The sequence below is a fragment of the Bos taurus genome, chromosome 24, assembly GCF_002263795.3.
Source record: "Bos taurus isolate L1 Dominette 01449 registration number 42190680 breed Hereford chromosome 24, ARS-UCD2.0, whole genome shotgun sequence".
NCBI lineage: Eukaryota > Metazoa > Chordata > Mammalia > Artiodactyla > Bovidae > Bos > Bos taurus.
Genome location: NC_037351.1, coordinates 40556131 through 40576168, shown reverse-complemented (window position 1 = coordinate 40576168; position 20038 = coordinate 40556131). Strand labels below are relative to the sequence as shown.

Here is a 20038-nt window from a genome sequence, read left to right as displayed (position 1 = left end):
CTGGGGGAAGCAGATTCCCTGGGCAGTGAGAAAGGGTCTCAAAAAGGTGTCACTTCCTTTATTTATTTTTTTAAAAATATTTATTCTGTTTTGTTGGGTCTTCATTGCAGCATTTGAGATCCTTAGTTGTAGCATGCCAACGCCTAACTGTGGCACTGGGATCTAGACACTGGAATGTAGCCAGTGCCAAAACTAAACCCATGCGCTGGGCTCTGGCAGCTGTGGAGGGTCCCGCAAGAGTTGAGTCTTAGAAGTTCTGGGTGGGGAAGGAAGAAGATTAGGGCAGAGATAAGCAGGATGCTCCTTCTGATCTTGTCTCGAGGCCAAGCAGACTAAGGAAGGCTGTCACGCAGGTTCCAGATGGGCACCTGCCAGGCCTTCTCTACTGTGAGATTTGGCGTGTGTGCTCAGTCATCTGTGCAACCCCATGGACTGGAGCCCACCAGCTTCCTCTGTTTATGGGATTTTCCAGGCAATACTTCGATGGGTTGCCATTTCCTGCTCCGAGGGATTGTCCTGACCTAGGGAATGAACCCATGTCTCCTGTTGTCTCCTGCATTGGCAAGCGGGTTCTTAACCACGAGTGCTACTGTAGGAAGGTCTCCTTCAAAAGGAGTTTCTCAAAACACTCAGCCCCTTAGCTTCATCCATCACATAGACCCTCCTGACACCTACCTTAGCCAAACCCACTTCCTTTGCTTCCATTTTAATCCAACAAAAGAAGAAACTTTGTCCTAAAGGCCATACTTTTTAATTATGCCCCTGACAGGTTATCAATACATTTATAAAAAAGAAGCATATGCAGTAAGTAGAGCATTTTCCTCTGGAGGAAAAATTACTGTTTACTCTTTTTTGTTTTATACATAAAAATAGCACATGGGCATTGTGCAAAATTTAGGATATGACATCTGAAGGAAAGAAAAACTTAAGTCACTAGCTGGGGCTATATTACTTTTTCATTTATTTATTTCACCATATAGTTTAATTATGTATGTGTAAAGTGAAAGTGTTAGTCACTCAGTGGTGTCTGACCCTTGTGACCCCATGGACTGTAGCCCGCCAGATTCCTCTGCCCATGGGAGTTTTCAGGCAAGAATACTGGAGTGGGTTGAAATTCCTTTCTCCAGGGAATTTTCCTGACCCAGGGATCGAACCTGGCTGTCCTGAATTGCAGGCAGATTCTTTTACCATCTAAGCCAACAGGGAAGGCCAATTATATATACATATTTATGTATTAATACATATGTATTTAATTTAAAATTGAATCCAAAATGATGCTTTATGATTTTATACCAGTTTAATCCACTTAAGAACATAAGCTTATATATATTACTAAATGATCTTTTGTAATGTTATTCTTAATGGTTGCAAAATGACTTTTTGTATTGAGGTGGCATACATTAACTCATCCTCTATTGTTAGAAATGTAATACTGTCTCTGATTTTTCATTATTGTAAACATACTGCCATGAATATACTTGTAGCTAATTAGTTGCAACCGGTCTTCATTATTTCCTTAAGATGAATTCCTAATAGTAGATTGCTAAAATTAGACTTATCTAATTTTTTAACACTTCTAAAATGTATTGCCCAAGTGCACGCCGAAAGGATTTTAGCAATTTACATGTGTACTGCTGGCTTCCCAGGTGGCGCAGTGGTAAAGAATCCACCTGCCAAGGCAGAAAATGCAGGAGAAGTGGGTTTGATCCATGGTCCGGGAATGTCCCCTGAAGGAGGAAATGGCAACCCCCTCCCATATTCATGCCTGGAGAATGCCATGGATAGAAGAGCCTGGTGGGCTACAGTCCACGGGGTCGCAGAGAGTCAGACGCAATTGAGCACTGAACACACACACACAACACAGAAAGCTAAACATCCTTACAAACAGTACTTCCTGCCCTGCTACAGATGACTTTTTATTTTCTTAACTTGATATATACAAAACAAGTTTAACTTTTTAGCTTTTTACTCATTTCTCAAGGTAATGTACAACAAAGCTTTAATATATTCCCTATTCAAGAGCACAAACTTTCTTTACCTTGGTCTAAAAATACCAATGCTTCTTACCCATTCTCCAATTAGACTAATAGAAAAATGATTTATATTTTCAGAAGTTAGAGGATATTACAAAACAGGAAATGAAAAATAAAGGGCATACCTGATAAAAGTTAGGCCAGAAGGTACTGATGGCCAGTTCTGCCCTGTTCCATGTACGGTTAGGGTCTCCAGATATATTCCAGATAGGGCTCCCCAAAGGCCCATTATTGACCTTCACGTAGACATTGAGTGACCCAGGGGCAGAATTACTCTTGCTAGACACAAAGTAGTGAAAGTCAATGCAGTGGGTGTCATTCTCCTTCAGCTGAGGTAGGAGGAGGTGGGCTCTCTGTCCCTCGGGTCTCCCGGATGTGTTCACCAACATGAAGGAGCCTGCAAAAAAAAAAAAAAATCAAAGGAGGGTCACAATATGAAAAACTACTTCCTGGTCATTTCTGAGAAGCCATCAACATGTCCATGGGTCAACACTGCAATTCTATACAGTTGACCTTGGCTTTCAAAGTCCTCTCTCTTTCACCTCTTTTTACCCCCAAAGTGTTCTCAAGATGAGTGGATGGCAAAGCCCCTTGATGTCACTGTGATTAGTCTCCTAAGGAACATGCATGGTTTTCTCTGTACTGTTCAATCTGATGGTCACTAGCCGCATGTAGTTTTTTTAAGAAATTAATTAAAAATCTGTAATGTTGAGTCATATTTAAGATTCCATATATAAGTGATATTATCTGATACTTGTCTTTCTCTCTCTGACATACTTCACTTAGTATGATAATCTCTAATTGCATTCATGGTCCTGCAAATGGGATTATTTTGCTCTATGGCTGAGTAGTATTACATTGTGTGTGTGTCTGTACATATCACATCTTCTTTATCTATTCACTGTCAATGGACATTGATGTCTTGGCTATTGTGAACAGTGCTGCTATAAACATAAGGGTGTGTGTATCTTTTTGAATTATAGTTTTGTCCAGATATATGCCCAGGAGTCAAATTGCTGGATAATGTGGGGAAGGAATGGATTCAATGGACATTAGTTTGAGCAAACTCTGGGAGATAGAGAAGGACAGGGAAGCCTGGCATGCTGCAGTTCATGGGGTCTCAAAGAGTCAGACACAACTTAGCGACCAAACAACAGGGAAGGAGTATTTGGGAGCTTGGGGTAGGTACATGCAAGGTATTACATACAGAATGGATAACAAGGTACTACTGTACATCAGAGGGAATGGTATTAAATATCCTGAGATAAAGCATAATGGGAAAAAATGTAAAAAAGAATGTGTGTATATATATATATATGTATATATATCTGATTTTCTTTGCTATACAACAGAAATTAATACAACATTGCTGCTGCTGCTAAGTCACTTCAGTCGTGTCCGACTCTGTGCGACCCCATAGATGGCAGCCCACCAGGCTCCCCCGTCCCTGGGAATCTCCAGACAAGAACACTGGAGTGGGTTGCCGTTTCCTTCTCCAATGCATGAAAGTGAAAAGTGAAAGTGAAGTCGCTCAGTCGTATCCGACTCTTTGCGACACCATGGACCGCGGCCTACCAGGATCCTCCATCCATGGGATTTTCCAGGCAAGAGTACTGAGTGGGGGGCCATCGCCTTCTCCGTAACACAACATTCAGTTCAGTCGCTCAGTCGTGTCCGACTCTTTGCGACCCCATGAATCGCAGCACGCCAGGCCTCCCTGTACATCACCAACTCCCAGAGTTCACGCAGACTCACGTCCATCAAGTCAGTGATGCCATCCAGCCATCTCATCCTCTGTCTTCCCCTTCTCCTCCTGCCCCCAATCCCTCCCAGCATCAGAGTCTTTTCCAATGAGTCAACTCTTCACATGAGGTGGCCAAAGTACGGGAGTTTCGGCTTTAGCATCAGTCCTTCCAAAGAAATCCCAGGGCTGATGTCCTTCAGAATGGACTGGTTGGATCTCCTTGCAGTCCAAGGGACTCTCAAGAGTCATTGCAAATTGACTGTACTTCAATTTCAAAAAGATAAATAAAAAAACATGTATAATATCATATATGAAATGAATTGCCAGCCCAGGTGTGATGCATGATACAGGATGCTTGGGGCTGGTGCACTGGGATGACCCAGAAGGATGGTATGGGGAGGGAGGTAGGAGGGGGGTTCAGGATGGGGAACACATGTACACCCGTGGTGGATTCATGTTGATGTATGGCAAAACCAATACAATATTGTAAAGTAATTAGCCTCCAATTAAAATAAATAAATTTACATTCTTAAAAAAGCACTCAGCACCTGGATAAAAAAAAAAAATTCTATAACATTGGAAGTTTAGGTCCTCAGCCACACGACCCACACTTCAAGTACTCAATAGCTACGTGGGGCCAGGTGCTGCCATATCGGGCTGTGCAGATTTTGAATTTCTCCACCATCTCTAGACAGCACGATTCTATCATGGTACCACCACTAACATTTCCATATAATCTAGAGAAAGGGAACAGGCTGGTCTGGTTTGAGGAACCTTAGAAACTGTATAGACAAGATGATGTTCTTTGTCGTCAATACAGGATGATTTTCTTGCAGCTCAGCACCACTGCTCCTCCCCCACTGCTGGCACAACTGGCTCCTTGCCCAGAGGTGGGGAGGGTGATGAAGTCTGGTCAGCGGTTGTGCCCAGGGAGGATGGTCATTCACAGAAGTCTCTGTAACTCCTTTTATCTTCTCATCCAGGGCACTAACCCACCCATTAGTGACCAAGAGTTTCCATATTGATGCAAGCTTCCCAGGCACCCTGATCTTAGGAAAGGTCACTTGAAAGGTTCAAGAAATGGCAACTATAATAATGACAGGAATTTTATATATCACAATGCGTAAGATAAAATCTTCTAAGATAAAAGGGAAAACTGGTCATCACAAGTCTTCTTTAGCAGAGAGGGGAAAATGTATTGAAATTCTCAGAGGGAAGAACAAGTAAATTTGGAGAATCAAAGTGAAAAAAAAATACTGCTCAGGGTGGTTGGACGTTTCCACTGTGGAAAACGACTATTACCCTCAGTTGACTGTTCCTTTAAAAATTTCCATCACTGTAAACCATAATTTTCAATTTACATGTATGAATGCTTGTGGGTATAGGGTTGGCCGGAAAGTTTTTTGGGGCTTTTCCATTACATCTTATAGAAAAACCTGAACAACTTTTTGGCCAACCCAATATATTTTAGTAAACGCTCACATATATCTATAAACATACATACACAATCCTAGAAAAGGTGCAGAATTTTTCTCTCATCTACATGCTGTGGTTTCTTAAACAGCAGAACAGCAAAATGAGACTACCTTTCTCAGAGAATTATTAGGAGAACTAAAAAAAAATGTAGATATATCCTTTAAAAATTAATAGGCTATTATTAAGGGATCAGTATTACAGAATGTTTGCATCTAGTTGTTAGCTCTCAAGACCGCTTTCTTAGATGAGCTCTTGCTAATGCCATTCAAGAAAAACAGGAACTTCATCACAGAGAGACCAGGAAGCATCTTATCCAGGTTTAAGGATGAGTCAGTGGCAAACCCCGAACTTAAAGCCTCTGAGTTTCCATCCCATTACTCATCTCGCTACACTCCAATAACCCCAGGTTTCCTCCTGTGCCACGCGAGCACATATGGAGAAAACAAACCCCTTCACGACAGTGAAGGAAAATTACAAGTGCTATTTGAAAATACAGCAATTTTTCAAGAGATGAATGTTATGTACCTGGAAATATGAAAGCTGAGCCACAAGGGAGGGGTTAGGGAACATATATTTCAGTAATAAGGAAGAACAGCAAACGTGGTTTAAGAAAGAGATGGGGACAGAGAGACTGAATGTGTGGAAGAGAATGTGACCGAAATGATTGGGGTTAGCTATATTCTACAAAATGGGGTGGGGGTCTCTTCAAGAGATGCAGGGTTGACCAACCCCATCACAAACTTATAGCTGGCTATGGTATTTACAACAAGACTTAAAAACTGTACTCTGTTGCTTTTAGTAAAATAAGAAAATTGATTCCACATTCTGTCATTTGGGGCTGTGGCATTGGCAACATAGTTACAATGTCGAATGTTCCCACTGATGAGGCCAAGGTGTGACATAGACTTGAAGCCGGCTCTGAAACACCAAAACCTTTAGTATCATCACATTGTCAAGAATATTATTTCTGGACTTCCTTGGTGGTCCAGTGCTAAAGAATCCCCCTGCCAATGCAGGGGATACAGGTTAAATCCCAGGTCCAAGAAGATTCCACATGCTGCGGAGCAATAACTACTCACGGGCACTCACCCTAGAACCTATGCTCTACAACAAGAGAAACCCACTCACGGCACCTAGAGGAAGCCTGCGTGCATCAGCTAAGACCCAGTGCAGCCAAAAGGAAAGAAAACTTTAAAAATATATAAAGAAAATGCACAAAACAAAACATACAAAAAAAAAAGAATATTATTTCTTGGAGTGTTTCCATCACTTTCATGTGGTGACCAGAGGTGGTAAACGCATTGATGCGCATACAAGGAAAGGTCTCCTGTATCTGGGGAGGTTGGATCTGGACGCGTAGATGAAGGGTCTCTTTACACAGGTTGGGTAAACTGGGTAACTTCCTACTGTAGTTGTTCAGGAATCACTGGAGTTCCCTAAGACACCATTTTTCCCACTACACAGCCTGTCCTTCAATACTGACCCCATTCAGCTTCATCCCAGCACAGAATGCTCTGTCAGCTTCTTAAGTGGTCTAAAGTATAGAAATATTTTTATCTTGAGGTCAAGATGAAATTCAGGTGTTATGAACTGCAGGTACGTAAATGATCCTGACTTACATGTGTGTGTTGAGTCACTTCAGTCGTGTCCTACTCTTTGTAACCCCATGGACTGCAGACCTTCAGGCCCCTCTGTACTCGGAATTCTCCAGGCAAAAATACTGGAGTGGGTTGCCATGGCGTGCTGCAATTCATGGGGTCGCAAAGAGTCAGACACGACTGAGCGACTGAACTGAACTGAAGGTTTTAGAGTGATCAACATCAATTTTTCTCTTCAGTAAAGGGCAACGTGATGCCCATTCGACAAAGCTAAAACTCCTGCAGAAATATCTTCGCTTAGGGTCAAAAGCAACATGAAGTTCGGTGGTTCTTCGGAGCTATTCCTCTTTCTACTCTGTTAAGCTGCCTGGGAAACTGCGAGCCTAGATGAAAAAGCCGCAAAGGTTCTGCTCCCCTCCTGAGTTCAGACAAGCCCGAGATCTTAATGTTTCAGTTGGCATAAAGAGGTCTCCAGCTGAAAGGAGTGACTCCCTGGGCCCCCTCTAGTGAGGAGGAGGATGAGAGAGTCCTTAGCACAGGGCAAAGGACGGATTCTAGAGTTAAGGAGATGCGGGTTTGACCCCTGGTTTGGAAAGATCCGCTGGAGAAGGAAATGGCAACCCACTCTAGTATTCATGCTTGGAGAATCCTGTGGACAGAGAAGCCTGGTGGGCTATAGTCTACAGGGTCACAAAGAATCAGACATGACTTAGCAACTGGACAACAACAACAAACTGTTGCTATCGGTTATACAAAGATGCATAGATTTGAATGGTCAGCGCTGTTTTTCTTACAAGATCTAGCACTTTTGAAGTGCAGTTTCGTGCAGTTAGGCCGAGGGTTTCCAAGGACAGGTGTGTGACGTTGGTCTAAGCTCCTGCTCGACCTGGACCATCTTCCTTCCTAACTTCCTTCCGCCCTCTGGGTCTGGACTGTCCCCACGGTCACAGGCAAAGGTCTTCCACCTCTAAACAGTCCAGAAACTACCCGAGTAGCTCATCCACACATATTATTCTTTTTATTGAAGTACAGCTGCTGTACAGTGGTCATACAAATTACAGGTGTACCATAGAGTGACTCAGTTTTAAATGTTTCACTCCATTTATAGATACTGTAAAATACTATTCCTCATGTAGTACAACATAACCTTTTAGCTTATTTTATATCTAAGAATTTGTACCTCTTAATCCCCTACACAGTATTGCCTCTTCTTCCTTTACTTTTTTAAAAAAAGTTAAACTATTTATTTATTTTTGCCTTTGTCTATAGGCAAAGTTGGATCTTAGTTCCCCAACCAGGGCTTGAACCTATGACTCCTGCATTGGAAGCGTGGAGCTTTAACCACTGGACCACAAGCAAAGTCCTACTCTTAACCTTTTTCTCTCCTTAATGGTAATACCAGTTTGTTCTCTCCATCTGTTCTCCATGTTCTCCATCTGCTTCTTTTTTTATTACACTCACTAGTTGTATTTTTTAGATTCCACATACAAGTGACATCACATGGTATTTCTCTGTCTCTAATACTAATTTTAAAAGAAAAAGTCTCTCTTTATTGAGTACCTGTTCCCTGGGGTACTGTCTGCTGAGAAGTCCCTGTTTTCTTCCTCCAGAGTCGCTCAACTGCTACATCTATGTAGCCCTCACAAATAACGATTAACACATATAAAGGCACTTTGGACAGTGTTTGCCATATAACACAAGCCCAAGAGTTACTGACAATTATCATCACGTTTATTGTGTACTTTAGACCTTCTAATGCCAGGCTTCTCTAAATCGTCTTCAAGTCTTCAGCATTTAGCTCGACATATTTCCACCTGCCTGTCCAAAACCCAACTGGTGCTATCATTTTTCACCTAAAATGGTAACGTTTAAGTTCCCTTTCTTCAAAGGAGAGGAACATTATTACTGAAATTTTAGAAAATTTTCAACTCAATCAATCTTGCCCCTACGTTTAAGCTTTGGGAAGGAAACCTTTACTTCTGTATGTGGTCATGAGGAATTATGATGTGGCTTCAAGTCTGTTGTTGAGTCGTTAAGCCGTGTCCAACTCTTTGCAACCCTATGGACTGTATCCCACTGGGTTCCTCTGTTGACGGGATTCTTCTGGCAGGAATACTGGAGAGGGTAGCCATTTCTTCCTCCAAGGGATCTTCCTGACCCAAGAATCGAACCGGGGTCTCCTGCATTACAGGCAGATTCTTTACTGCTGAGCCACCAGGGAAGCCCATCAAGTTTGGAAGACTACACTTCAGCTAACACTAGTACTTCCTGCCCTAGTGTTATATGGTGAGTGTGCAGAAGAAAGTGTGAACATTTATGTTTAGCATCTTCTAGCAACTCTGGACTCCTGGAGTAAAGTCCCAGTTGTGCCTAAAGGGATGGCAGGTCAGAGGAACAGGTGCCTTTTAATTGTCTGAATGTATCACCTGCCTATTATAGAAGTAAAGTCAACTCACAAACTGATGTTAAAGACTTCAAAGCATTCACATTCTAGACTATTAAGTCTGTTTTTAACAATGCCCCTATATGGTTGAATATTTAATTTTCAACGTCTACTTCAATGTTTGGACTGTGATAAAATGCATTTTCAAAGAGTCATTGGATCCCCTTTGTCGATATGTCCTTACGACAATCTTTTACCCTACAAAAATGCCCAACCTGGGAAAATAAATAAAAGAAATCAGGATTCAAATTAACATCAAAATTCTGTTTGTGTTCAAATAAAAAAACACCCTTAAGTCACAAGTACAGAAATGAGAGAGTATAATGTTGCAGGGCAAATGGAAAGAAAGATCTCTACGGAATGGAGTTAGCTTCAAAAGGGGCTGTCTCACCAGGCAGCTCGGCAGGTCTTTAAGAATCATTATTTTGGTTTCTCTGAAAAGGAAAACTTTGTTATGAGAACATGTGATGTTCGTATTCTCAACTCTTTGGGTGAATTAAATTCAGCTTAATCATACCCATTGGCACATGCGTGTGATTAGTCTATCTTCCATCATTGTTGGTGACGGAGGCAATAATGACATATAATTAGTTACTCCCTTCTACCCCATCATTAAAATCTGCACTGGTGTTCCAGGCTCTAGATTTTTAAAGACTGAGGAAACTGCAGGGATTCTTCTGCAAAATTCGAGAAACTCGGTGCACAGGACAAATGTGTTAGGAAGAGTGTGCTATTCAAAACCTTGGCTGACAGAGAAGCAGCATCTGATAACTTGAGAGATGGAGTATTTCCTGCCGTATCAGTAAACAAGGATGTCACAGGCATCCGAGATTGCAGCCTTCCAGTGTGAGCCTCAGGGCATCCAGGAAAGAGAACAATACCTGCCATCTAGCAGTCTTCAGGCTTCAGCCACTCCCTACGGTAAGCCCCAAAGGAGCTCAGGATGTGAAAACACAGGATACTGACGCAGAATAGCTAAAATGCCTATAAAAGGAATGACTTCAGCCAGCCCAGACTCTTGCATCTTCCCATACATAGAAAAGTGCTAAATTCCTTAACTTGGGATGTCTAGTTTTCCTTAATTCATAATACTCTTTTGATGTTCAGACGACCTGCCCTTTGTTGCAAACCTTCTATATAACCTGGCTCCTCCCCTCGCCTCCTCCTCAGAGTTCTCTCTACATTACTTGAGATGCTGTCTCTCACGCTTGAAGTCTTAACAATTCCCACCAAGTAAAATACAACTCTCAACTTTTGGGTTGTGACCATTTTTTTTAAGTTGATATGATGCCCTTTTCCATGAGAGTTTTGTGTTGACTATATGTGCGTCTGAATGTGTGTGTGTGTGTGCGCGCTCACAGCATCACGCATGTATGCTGCCCTATAGCATGTGTCTGGTCATTATACTCAAATTTCCTCTTCTACCCGATTTCATTTTGCAACATGAATAAGTCATGGCCATAACCCACATGGATTTCAGAGCCCATGACTGCTTTTAAGGCCTTACGGAAATAGCCCCCTGAGACAATCTAAAACTGAGCTCTGCCTGCTCAGTTAAGAAAGCCTTTTCTTGTCAATTTGTAATTCTAAATTTGATCTCATCCTTTAAACAACAAAATACTACATCCCTCCCCTGTCTCCCTCAGCCGGTACTAAAATGGTCCTAAAGAATATGTCTTTTCTGATGGGAAACCTTGTGAAATAGGGAAAGTGAAGCCTGCAGAGAAATAAATGAACTCAGGAGCAAATCTCAAAGAGAACAAAACCGCTGCGGGGAGGTGCCACCAGCACTGTAGAAACACTTATTAGCACCCATTTCAGCCTGATGAAACTGCTCTCGCCACAACCACTCTCCTGTCCTGCAGACCAGCTGTCAAGCCTCCTTCCTGGGGCACAGGCTCTTTTGTGCTCCTCTCAAAAATGTCACCTGAGCACACGTATGAAATATGTGTTTTGCAACCACTAGAGAAGAAAACTTCTAACAAAAAAATTCTCCCTTCATCCAAATGTCCTCTCTCCCTTTCTATTTTTGCCCTCTCTCTTCTTGCCTTTCTGATGGATTCTCAATAATTACTGAGCAGGAAGAACATCTGTGACTTGCACTGATTTTTGCCACTCTCCTAAAGTGTTGGTGAAAACACAGTAAGATGGCAGAGGAGCAACACCAGCCCACAAGGAGGCTCAAGTACACTCTCCAACTGCACGATCTCTTCCCTCCTATAGAGTCTAGCATGTGCTCTCAGCAGGAGGGAAACTGGGGACTCACGTGACCTGGCCTCCTTGCAAGTCATGCTGGCCAGTAAAAGGCAGTCTGTGCTCCTCAAGGGAATTTCACATCAACATAAGTGTTATGAAATTAACAATAAGCACAGCTCAGCTATTTACAATAGTCAGGACAGGGAGGCAACCTAAATGTCCATTTACAGATGACTGGATAAAGAAGTGGGGGACATTCTATCTATCTATATAATGGCATACTGTGTGCATACATGCCCATTCACTAAGTCGTGTCTGATTCTTTGTGACACCACAGACTGCAGCCCATCAGGCTCCTCTGTCCATGGGATTTCCTAGGCAAGAATACTGGAGTGGGTTGCTATTTCCTCCTCCAGGAGATCTTCCCGACCCAGGGACTGATCCCTGAACCCACGCTCCAGAGACTCCTGTGCTGGCAGGCAGATTCTTTACCATAATGGAATATTATTCAGCCATAAAAAGAATGAAATAATACCATTTACAGCAACAGGAATGGACCAAGGAATTATCATACTAAGGGAAATAAATTAGACAAAGAAAGACAAAAATCATATGGATATCACTTATATATAGAACCTAAAAAAATGATATAAATGAACTTATTTACAAAACAGACATAGATTCACAGACTAGAAAACAAGTTTAAGGTTAATGAAGGGGAAAGAATGGAGGGATAAAGTAGAATTAACAGATACACACTCCTATATATTAATATAAAATAATCAACCAAGATCTACTATATACATAGCACAGAGAATTATAGTCAACATCTTGTAATAACCTACAATAGGAAAGAATCTGAAAAAGAATACATGTATATGTATAACTCATATACATGTTTCAGGTGCTGTACACCTGAAACATTATAAATCAACTGTACTTCAAAAAAAAATAAAAATTAAAAAAAAGCACAGCTCACATCTAAAATGGGTATAAAACAGTTGCTTCAGGACATTTAAACTAAATGCCTCAAAGATACTGCAATTGTTAATTTAGTGATTCACAGCATAATTGAATAGGTATTTTTATCTTTATTACTCATAAAAATACTGAGGTGACCAAATATTAAGTCACTTTAACTAGGCACTTTTAGCCATGGCAAGAGGCATCTGAGCAAACATTATGTACTAAGCACTTTGAGAACTTCAGAAAACAAAACTTGGACCAATTCTTCCAGCAAGAATCTTACAGCTAAGATGTCTATCATATTTTAAATATTTTGTATTGAGCACAGAAACAAAAAAATCCACAAATTAGCAGATCAGATCCATTAAGTTTACCAAAATATTTACATAGCCACAGCATGAAGTAGCTGTAAAATTTGTAGGTTTAGAACCTAGAACTATCAACCAGAAGCTCATTTTTTTAAAAAGAGCTTTTTCCTTTTTCCTTTTCATTATGATATAGGCCATACATGAACAAGAGTGTATTGGAAGCAATCTACATGTTCATCAACAGAAGACTGGACAAAGAAGATGTGGTACATATATACAATGGAATATTACTCAGCCTTAAAAAAGAACAAACTTTAGTCATTTCTAGTGAGCCAGATGAACCTAGAGCCTGTTATTTAATATACAGAGTCATAAAGAGAAAAACAAATTTAGTATATTAATGCATATATATGGAATCTACACAAATGGTGTTGATGCAGCTATTTGCAGGGAAGGAATGGAGATGCAGATATAAAATGAGTTCTGAGACACGATTATCATACGAGAGACAAAGAAGAGTTTCTGGAAAAGGGAAGAAACTCCGTGGGTTCATTTAGAAGTAACATCTCTCCTCTCATAAAAAGTATGACAGTGAGAAGTCACATATGGTGTGTCATCTAGACACACTGTTCTAACGACTTATCTGGAAAATACTAGGTGTGTGATTTATAATTTATAAGTAAAGAACAAATGCAGAGTAAACACAACATTTTAACCATCTGATGACTCTAATGGCTGTATCTCAGGAAGCGAGCCACAGGAACTATGATAGGAAAGTGACAGGTAGCTGGTTATGATGTTCTCAAGAGGCTGCTTAATTTCCCATAAGTCAGGCTTTTTATCAGTTGACAGCTTTAGAAACAACTTCACTTTTGTTCTAAGTCTCAGAATGACACAAGCCATCACGATGTAAGTTACTGCTTATTTTTCCTTAAATTACTGTTAATTTAGAGACGATTTTTTTTCACATGTGTATACAGTGATAGACTGTCTACCAGCTAAATTATGTCTTGCTTTAAGAAGACGTTCCCAACAAAAAAATAAATATATAGCAAAAAAAGATTTTAAAAAGATATTACACAGTAAACTTCTATATGAAATGTAAACAAAACTGAAATATTTTTTAAAGTGCATCATCTTTGACATTTTCAGCTCAAGGAGCTACCCTGCCATAAAAAATAGTCCTCCAAAGAACTCCAAGGGTTCTGTTAACATCCCCAACAGGGAGCTCCCCATATTCCTGAAGAGGAAACAAATGATTTTGCGTAAGATGTTTCATTAGCCTGCCTGGGGTCAGAAGACACAGCCGAGGTAGGATTCCTCTGGGATCAGAGAGCAGAAAGGAGGAATGATTAAAACGTAACTAGGGGTGGGGGCTTCCCTGATGGCTCCGTGGTAAAGAATCGCTATGCCAACGCAAGAGACATGAGTTCAATCTCTGGTCCAGGAAGATCCCACATGCTGCGAAGCAACTAAGTCATGGACCACAGCCACTGAGATGTGCTCCGTAACAAGAGAAGCCAGCACAATGAGAAGCCCACGCACTGCGACAAAGGGTAAACCCCACTCAACACAACTAGAGAAAAGCTGGAGCAGCAAGGAAGACCCAGTACAGCCGAAAAGTAATAAATAAATTAATTAAAACAAAAACAAAAACAAACTTAACAAGGTTAATCAGTAGAGGAAATTAACCTGGTCTCTGCATCACACTGGTGATACAATGTCAAATTTATAAGTGATCAAAACAGTCTAGAATTTTAAGGAATCTGTTGGATTAATTAATCAGAAAAAGCATAAAGATACTGATGTCTTTATTTCATATCAATAATTTTATATTGATTAGCAATTGATATGAAAAGGCAGTTTGTATCAGCAGAAATGCAATTAGAGAAGAGATGCCTGGGAAAACATTCATCCTCACCACGAAAATTAAAGCACATATTGGGGATACTTTAAAACATGAGTAAATTTCTTAAATACGTAAAAATTTCAAACCCACACACTTGTAAGGTTCTGGCAAAGCTCCTGCCCGCCCTCAGGAAGGAAGCGCGGTGATGACTCCTGCATTTCTACTGTAAAGACCATACCCGTCTGAGCAAGCTGGGGAGAATCCTGAGTAGACCCATCCAGAGATAAGAGTGCCCACTTGGAAAGAGGTTCTGAGGGCTGTGTGGACCAGGGTGGGCGAAGGATTCCTTCTGGTGCAGGACAGGACACAGGAGCACCTTGACCTCGGTGGGCAGGGCTGGGGGTCTGCAGCCAGACGGCCTGAATCTGGATCCTGACTTGGCCACTTGTTGGAAGTCATGAGCGAGTTAGCTCACTCCACTCTGCCTCAGTTTCCTAACCTAGGAAATGGGGATAAAATTGTGCTCATCTCAAAGAAGTTGTTCAGTGAACTGATTCAATGAGGGAATTCACTTAGAAGGCTTCTCAGAGGAGTGCCTGATACAGAGTAGGTACTTAACCAAAGATTGGCCTGGGCCCTGGTTTTTATCCAAATGTATTTGGTTTTAGCTTCAGTTCAGTTCAGTTCAGTTCAGTCGCTCAGTCATGTCCGACTCTTTGCAACCCCATGAATCGGAGCATGCCAGGCCTCCCTGTCCATCACCAACATCCAGAATTCACTCAAATTCACGTCCATCGAGTCAGTGATGCCATCCAGCCATCTCATCCTCTGTCATCCCCTTCTCCTCCTGCCCCCAATCCCTCTCAGCATCAGGGTCTTTTCCAATGAGTCAACTCTTCACATGAGGTGGCTTAGGGAGATAGAATAGCCGAATTCCTACTTCAGGGTAATTCCTGGCCCTCCTGTGGTCATGTGTCTCAATGACCATGTGATTATACGGACTATACCCTCATGCTTTCAGCTTAACAAGGTTAGAAATACTCACCAGGTATGGCATTCAGATTCTTTCCAGTGTCCAACACTAATCTTCAAACATGCCTAACCAATCTGAATGTAACTTGGAATGAAATCTCCGAGTTGAAATTTTACCAAATCCATGGAATTATACATATTTATTGAAAATGTACATTTTTTATTGAAAGGGTAAAATTCTATAATAATTAATGGTGATTGCCAAAGCTGTGAGTTGTGTTTACAAATTTTCAGATATATGAGTAAATATGTGTGCTCAGTCAATGTCCGACTGTGATTTTATCATCATTTTCAACCTGTAGGAACTATAGTTTAATTAAAATACTTCAACTCACCACATCTTGATTTAGTTTATTAGGTAGGTGAGCTAGAAATAAATTCAGATATATTATTCTATCACTGAGTTTGGCTGGGTAGAAAATTATTTTTATACGAGTTCCACTACTTTCCTTTAGAATACAGTATAAATTTTTACAATTCTATTAAGACCTAAGATTTTAAAATGCCTCTCTCATTTTTCATGACGTTCTGAAGAGGTTTCTTTTTTTCCCCTGTCTCTAGCATATTTTATTTTTCCTTTTAAGTCAATTGAATATAGCTTAAATTCTAACCAATTTAAATTATTCATTGTTATTAAGCTCCTTTCAAAATGTACTCACTTGATGCTGAATTGATCTCCTTACAGGAGAAACAACTGTGTACTTGGGAAAAGGTCAGGGAAAAATCTATAAATTTGCAAAGATATGGATAACCAAATTTTAAACATCCTTGCAGACTCTCTTCTTTTACAGAGACCCAGATCTTTCTTTCTTTGTGCTTTAACTTTTTCCTTTAATTTTTTTAAAATAATAGAATTAATATATTTCATTATAAAAAGTTGAAAATAAAGGATTTCAAAGGAAAATTAACTCCTTCTCACTCAAACAGCCACAAACTTATCCCAATAAAATGTGTATTTCCTTCAAATTCTTTGTTTATACACATACAAACATATATTCACATATATGATGTATTTTTCAGCCTTATCCTATGTTTTTTAAAGATTAATAATGTGACATGTTCCTTTGGAGTCTGTTTTGTTCTTAGCCAATAATATAACATGGGTAACTCTTGAGGCCAATACAGACACATGGACCCAGCCTGCTGCTGCTACCATGTTGATTCCAATAGAATCCATGTGAACACACTGTGGGGAATAGAGCCCTACAAACCAGGCTGCCAAAACGTAGATGCATTTCTAAGTTTTCAGTGTTTTGATTTATGAAATAAAAATACTAAACAACTGCTTCAGACATGAAAAGAGTAATTTTTTATTTATTAAGGATAACGGCCAGTGGTTTGCACAGAACGGCCCAATTACTTCAGGGAAGAGTGGGTTGGCTAAAGAGACAGTGGGTCTGAGCCCAGAGGAAGCTGCCTCTTGGCTGTCTCTGTTCCAAACACAGACACTCACCATGGCTTCCTCTGCATGTTATCACTGCTGTTGCTGTTGGTGGTATTCGGCTTCCCCAGTGGCTCAGTGGTAAAGAATCTGCCTGCAATGTAGGGGACGCAGGTTCGATCCTTGGGTTGGAAAGATCCCCTGGAGAAGGGAATGGCAACCCACTCCAATATTCTTGCATGGGAAATCCCATGGACAGAGGACCCTGGTGGGCTACAGTCCCTGGGATTGCAACAGAGTTAGACATGACTCAGTGACTAAACAAGAAATGCTGTTGGTGTTACTGAGTATTTACTGAGCACTTGCAGTGTGCCACTCGCTCTGTTAAACACTTTGTTTTTTTAAGGCAGTTTCCTTTTTATTGATTTATTTTTGTCTGTGCTAGGTCTTTGTTGCTATGCTGGCTTTCTCTAGCTGCAACGAGCAGCAGCAACTCTTAGTTGCAGTACACGGGCTTCTCATTGCAGTGGCTTCTCTTGTTGTGGAGTACAGGCTCTAGGGCATGCAGGTTTCAAGCAGCTGCAGCTCTCAGGCATAGCTGGCCCACAGCATGTGGGATCTTCCCGGACCAGGGATTGAACCTGTGTTGCCTGCATTGGCAGGCAGATTCTTATCCACTGAGCCACCGAGGAAGTCCTGCTAAAAACTTTATATCCATTCTTTTATTTGATCTTCTCAGTAACCCATGGGTGGGGGAATATTATATTAATTCATATTCGGAGGGGTTAAAAATCTTTCCAAGGTCTGATTCTAGGGCTAATGTTTTAACTCAACATATAATCAAGATTTCATAGCACATCTCTGAGTAAAATAATGAAATATGTGTGGCATATGCTCTTTGGAAAAAAATAAAATTAGAGAAACCAAAATGTACTAGAAGCTATTAGGATCAACTTCAACTTTGAATTATAACTCTTAAAAATAAGTTGATTCTAAAATCATATGAGGTATTCTCTTATTGAAAAGCAAAAATTAAAACCCCCCATGTTTAAGAGGGCAGTATTGGGACAAAATTAGTTACTTTTCCTTAAGTAAACAAGAGGTAGTGACCAAAATAAAGAGATGAAAATGAAATCTATTTCTTTAAAAACTACCAGGGTTCACTGGAAAATATGAATTTTAAATAAGACATTTAATATCATCTAAACAATTAGATCAGCCCCTGCATCTCTTCAGAAGCCCAGAGGATATTGTTTATTCTGGTTGCTTCCTAATGCAATAAAATGATATAATAACACCCATGTGGTTTTAGTTAAAAATGTGATTTGAGGTCAAATTATTCAAAGCAGATGTCCAATTTCCTTAGCTTACACAACCCTAGAGACAAACTTTATCTGCTAAAAGAGCTAAAAGAGCCTGGGGGTCAGACATAGTCATGATGCATCAGAGGCACAAGGATGCTTAGAAAACTCTGTCTTCTTCTCAAAAGGAGTCCCCCATTCATGTGTTCTGTCCAGAGTCACCATGAAGGGCTTCCCTGGACGGCCAGTGGTTAAGACACCACACTCCCAAAGCAGGAAGCATGGGTTTGATACCTGGTCAGGGGTAGGAAATCCCACATGTCGCACAGTCAAATTAATTAATTAATTAAACCTTTAAACAGTTCATCCAAAAAAGAATCACCATAAGAATCATTCCTTGTACAATTCCTTTGTAAAAGAATTCATTTGTGTCACTTACACAAGATATTGCTCTTAATCTAGATGGAGAAAGAGACCATGGATAGACTTACAAAGAAACACGAATATACGTGAACAAACATATAATTTTTTGTGGCACACAGGGCACGTGTAAAGAAGAGGGGGCCAATGAGAGCAGAACAAGCCAAGGCAACGACACTGGAGAAGTGGGGAAAGACAAAACGGACATCGTGAGTTCCATTCAAAGGAGTTTACGTCTGAAAGGATGCTGAGAGGCTGACAAGCTGATGCTGTCCAGTATAATCTTGCACCCAAATGATGTAGAACAGAGACTCATGCTATCAATTGGATTTTCCCTGACTAAAAGCAAAATAGTAAATGTTGTACTTCTATATTCCAGCCTTGCACATTATCTGACATATAGTAGGTACAAGATTGTGTTCAATCATGTCCAACTCTTTGCGACCCCATGGACTGTAGCCCACCAGGCTCCTCTGTCTGTGGGATTTTCCAAGCAAGAATACTGGAGTAGATTGCCCTTTCCTCCTCGAGGGGATCTTCCCGACCCAGGGATCGAACCCTCATCTCCTAAGTCTCCTGCATTGCAGGCGGATTCTTTGCCACTGAGCCACTGGGGAACCCCCAGTGTATGTCAGAGATATACTCAAATCATTCGGCGGTAGAGATGCACTGAAGAAAAGATTGACTAATGTAACTCTGGGATAACTGTCAGGATAAATTAAGAACTCCAACTGGACCATCACGGGGACATCTTAAAGCAACACAAATGCAAAGAATGATCATCCTTATCTTGGAAGATGGAGGAATACTTGTAACTGGCTTTATTCACTGTGCAAATGTTAGCAGGATTAACCTGCAGGCAACAGACAGCTAAGATGGAGATGTGATTAGACGACAGGAAGAGTGGCGAATCCACGCCCATTTCAGGAATCACAGGATGTCTTTCCAGGACGGCAACTGAACTCTTCCGGAAGCAGTGGCGGTTCACATTAATAGGCTTTGTTCTTTCCAGCGTGGGGCTTGGCTTTCACAAAACTTCTTTCAAGAGCTGCATTGCTGCCTTAAGTGGTCTTCCAGGGAGCTGAACTCCCACCTGGCTCACAGACAGGTCAGATACTTTAAAACTATTACTGTGAGGGCTTTGAAAGCTCCTTAACCCCCGTGGGAGTTAACTGCCAGAGAGGTAGTTCTTTTGGAGAGCATTGTAGAGAACATCTTTAAACCTTTTCATTACACAGAATTACTTCCACACCCAGAGAAGAAAACCCAGCAAAAGGCAAAGAATACTTTT

General features: G+C 40.8%; 1 protein-coding gene across 5 annotated transcripts in view; it reads right to left on the bottom strand.

Annotated features, from left to right (window-relative positions):
* The window catches only part of PTPRM (protein tyrosine phosphatase receptor type M), a 665201-nt gene that overhangs the window by 419053 nt on the left and 226110 nt on the right, over positions 1 to 20038 (bottom strand). For all 5 annotated transcript variants that reach the window (XM_059881042.1, XM_024984488.2, XM_024984489.2 and 2 more), the window contains exon 3: positions 2159 to 2430. In XM_059881042.1, coding sequence (XP_059737025.1) covers positions 2159 to 2430 — 272 coding nt within the window. The remainder of the gene's footprint in view (positions 1 to 2158; positions 2431 to 20038) is intronic.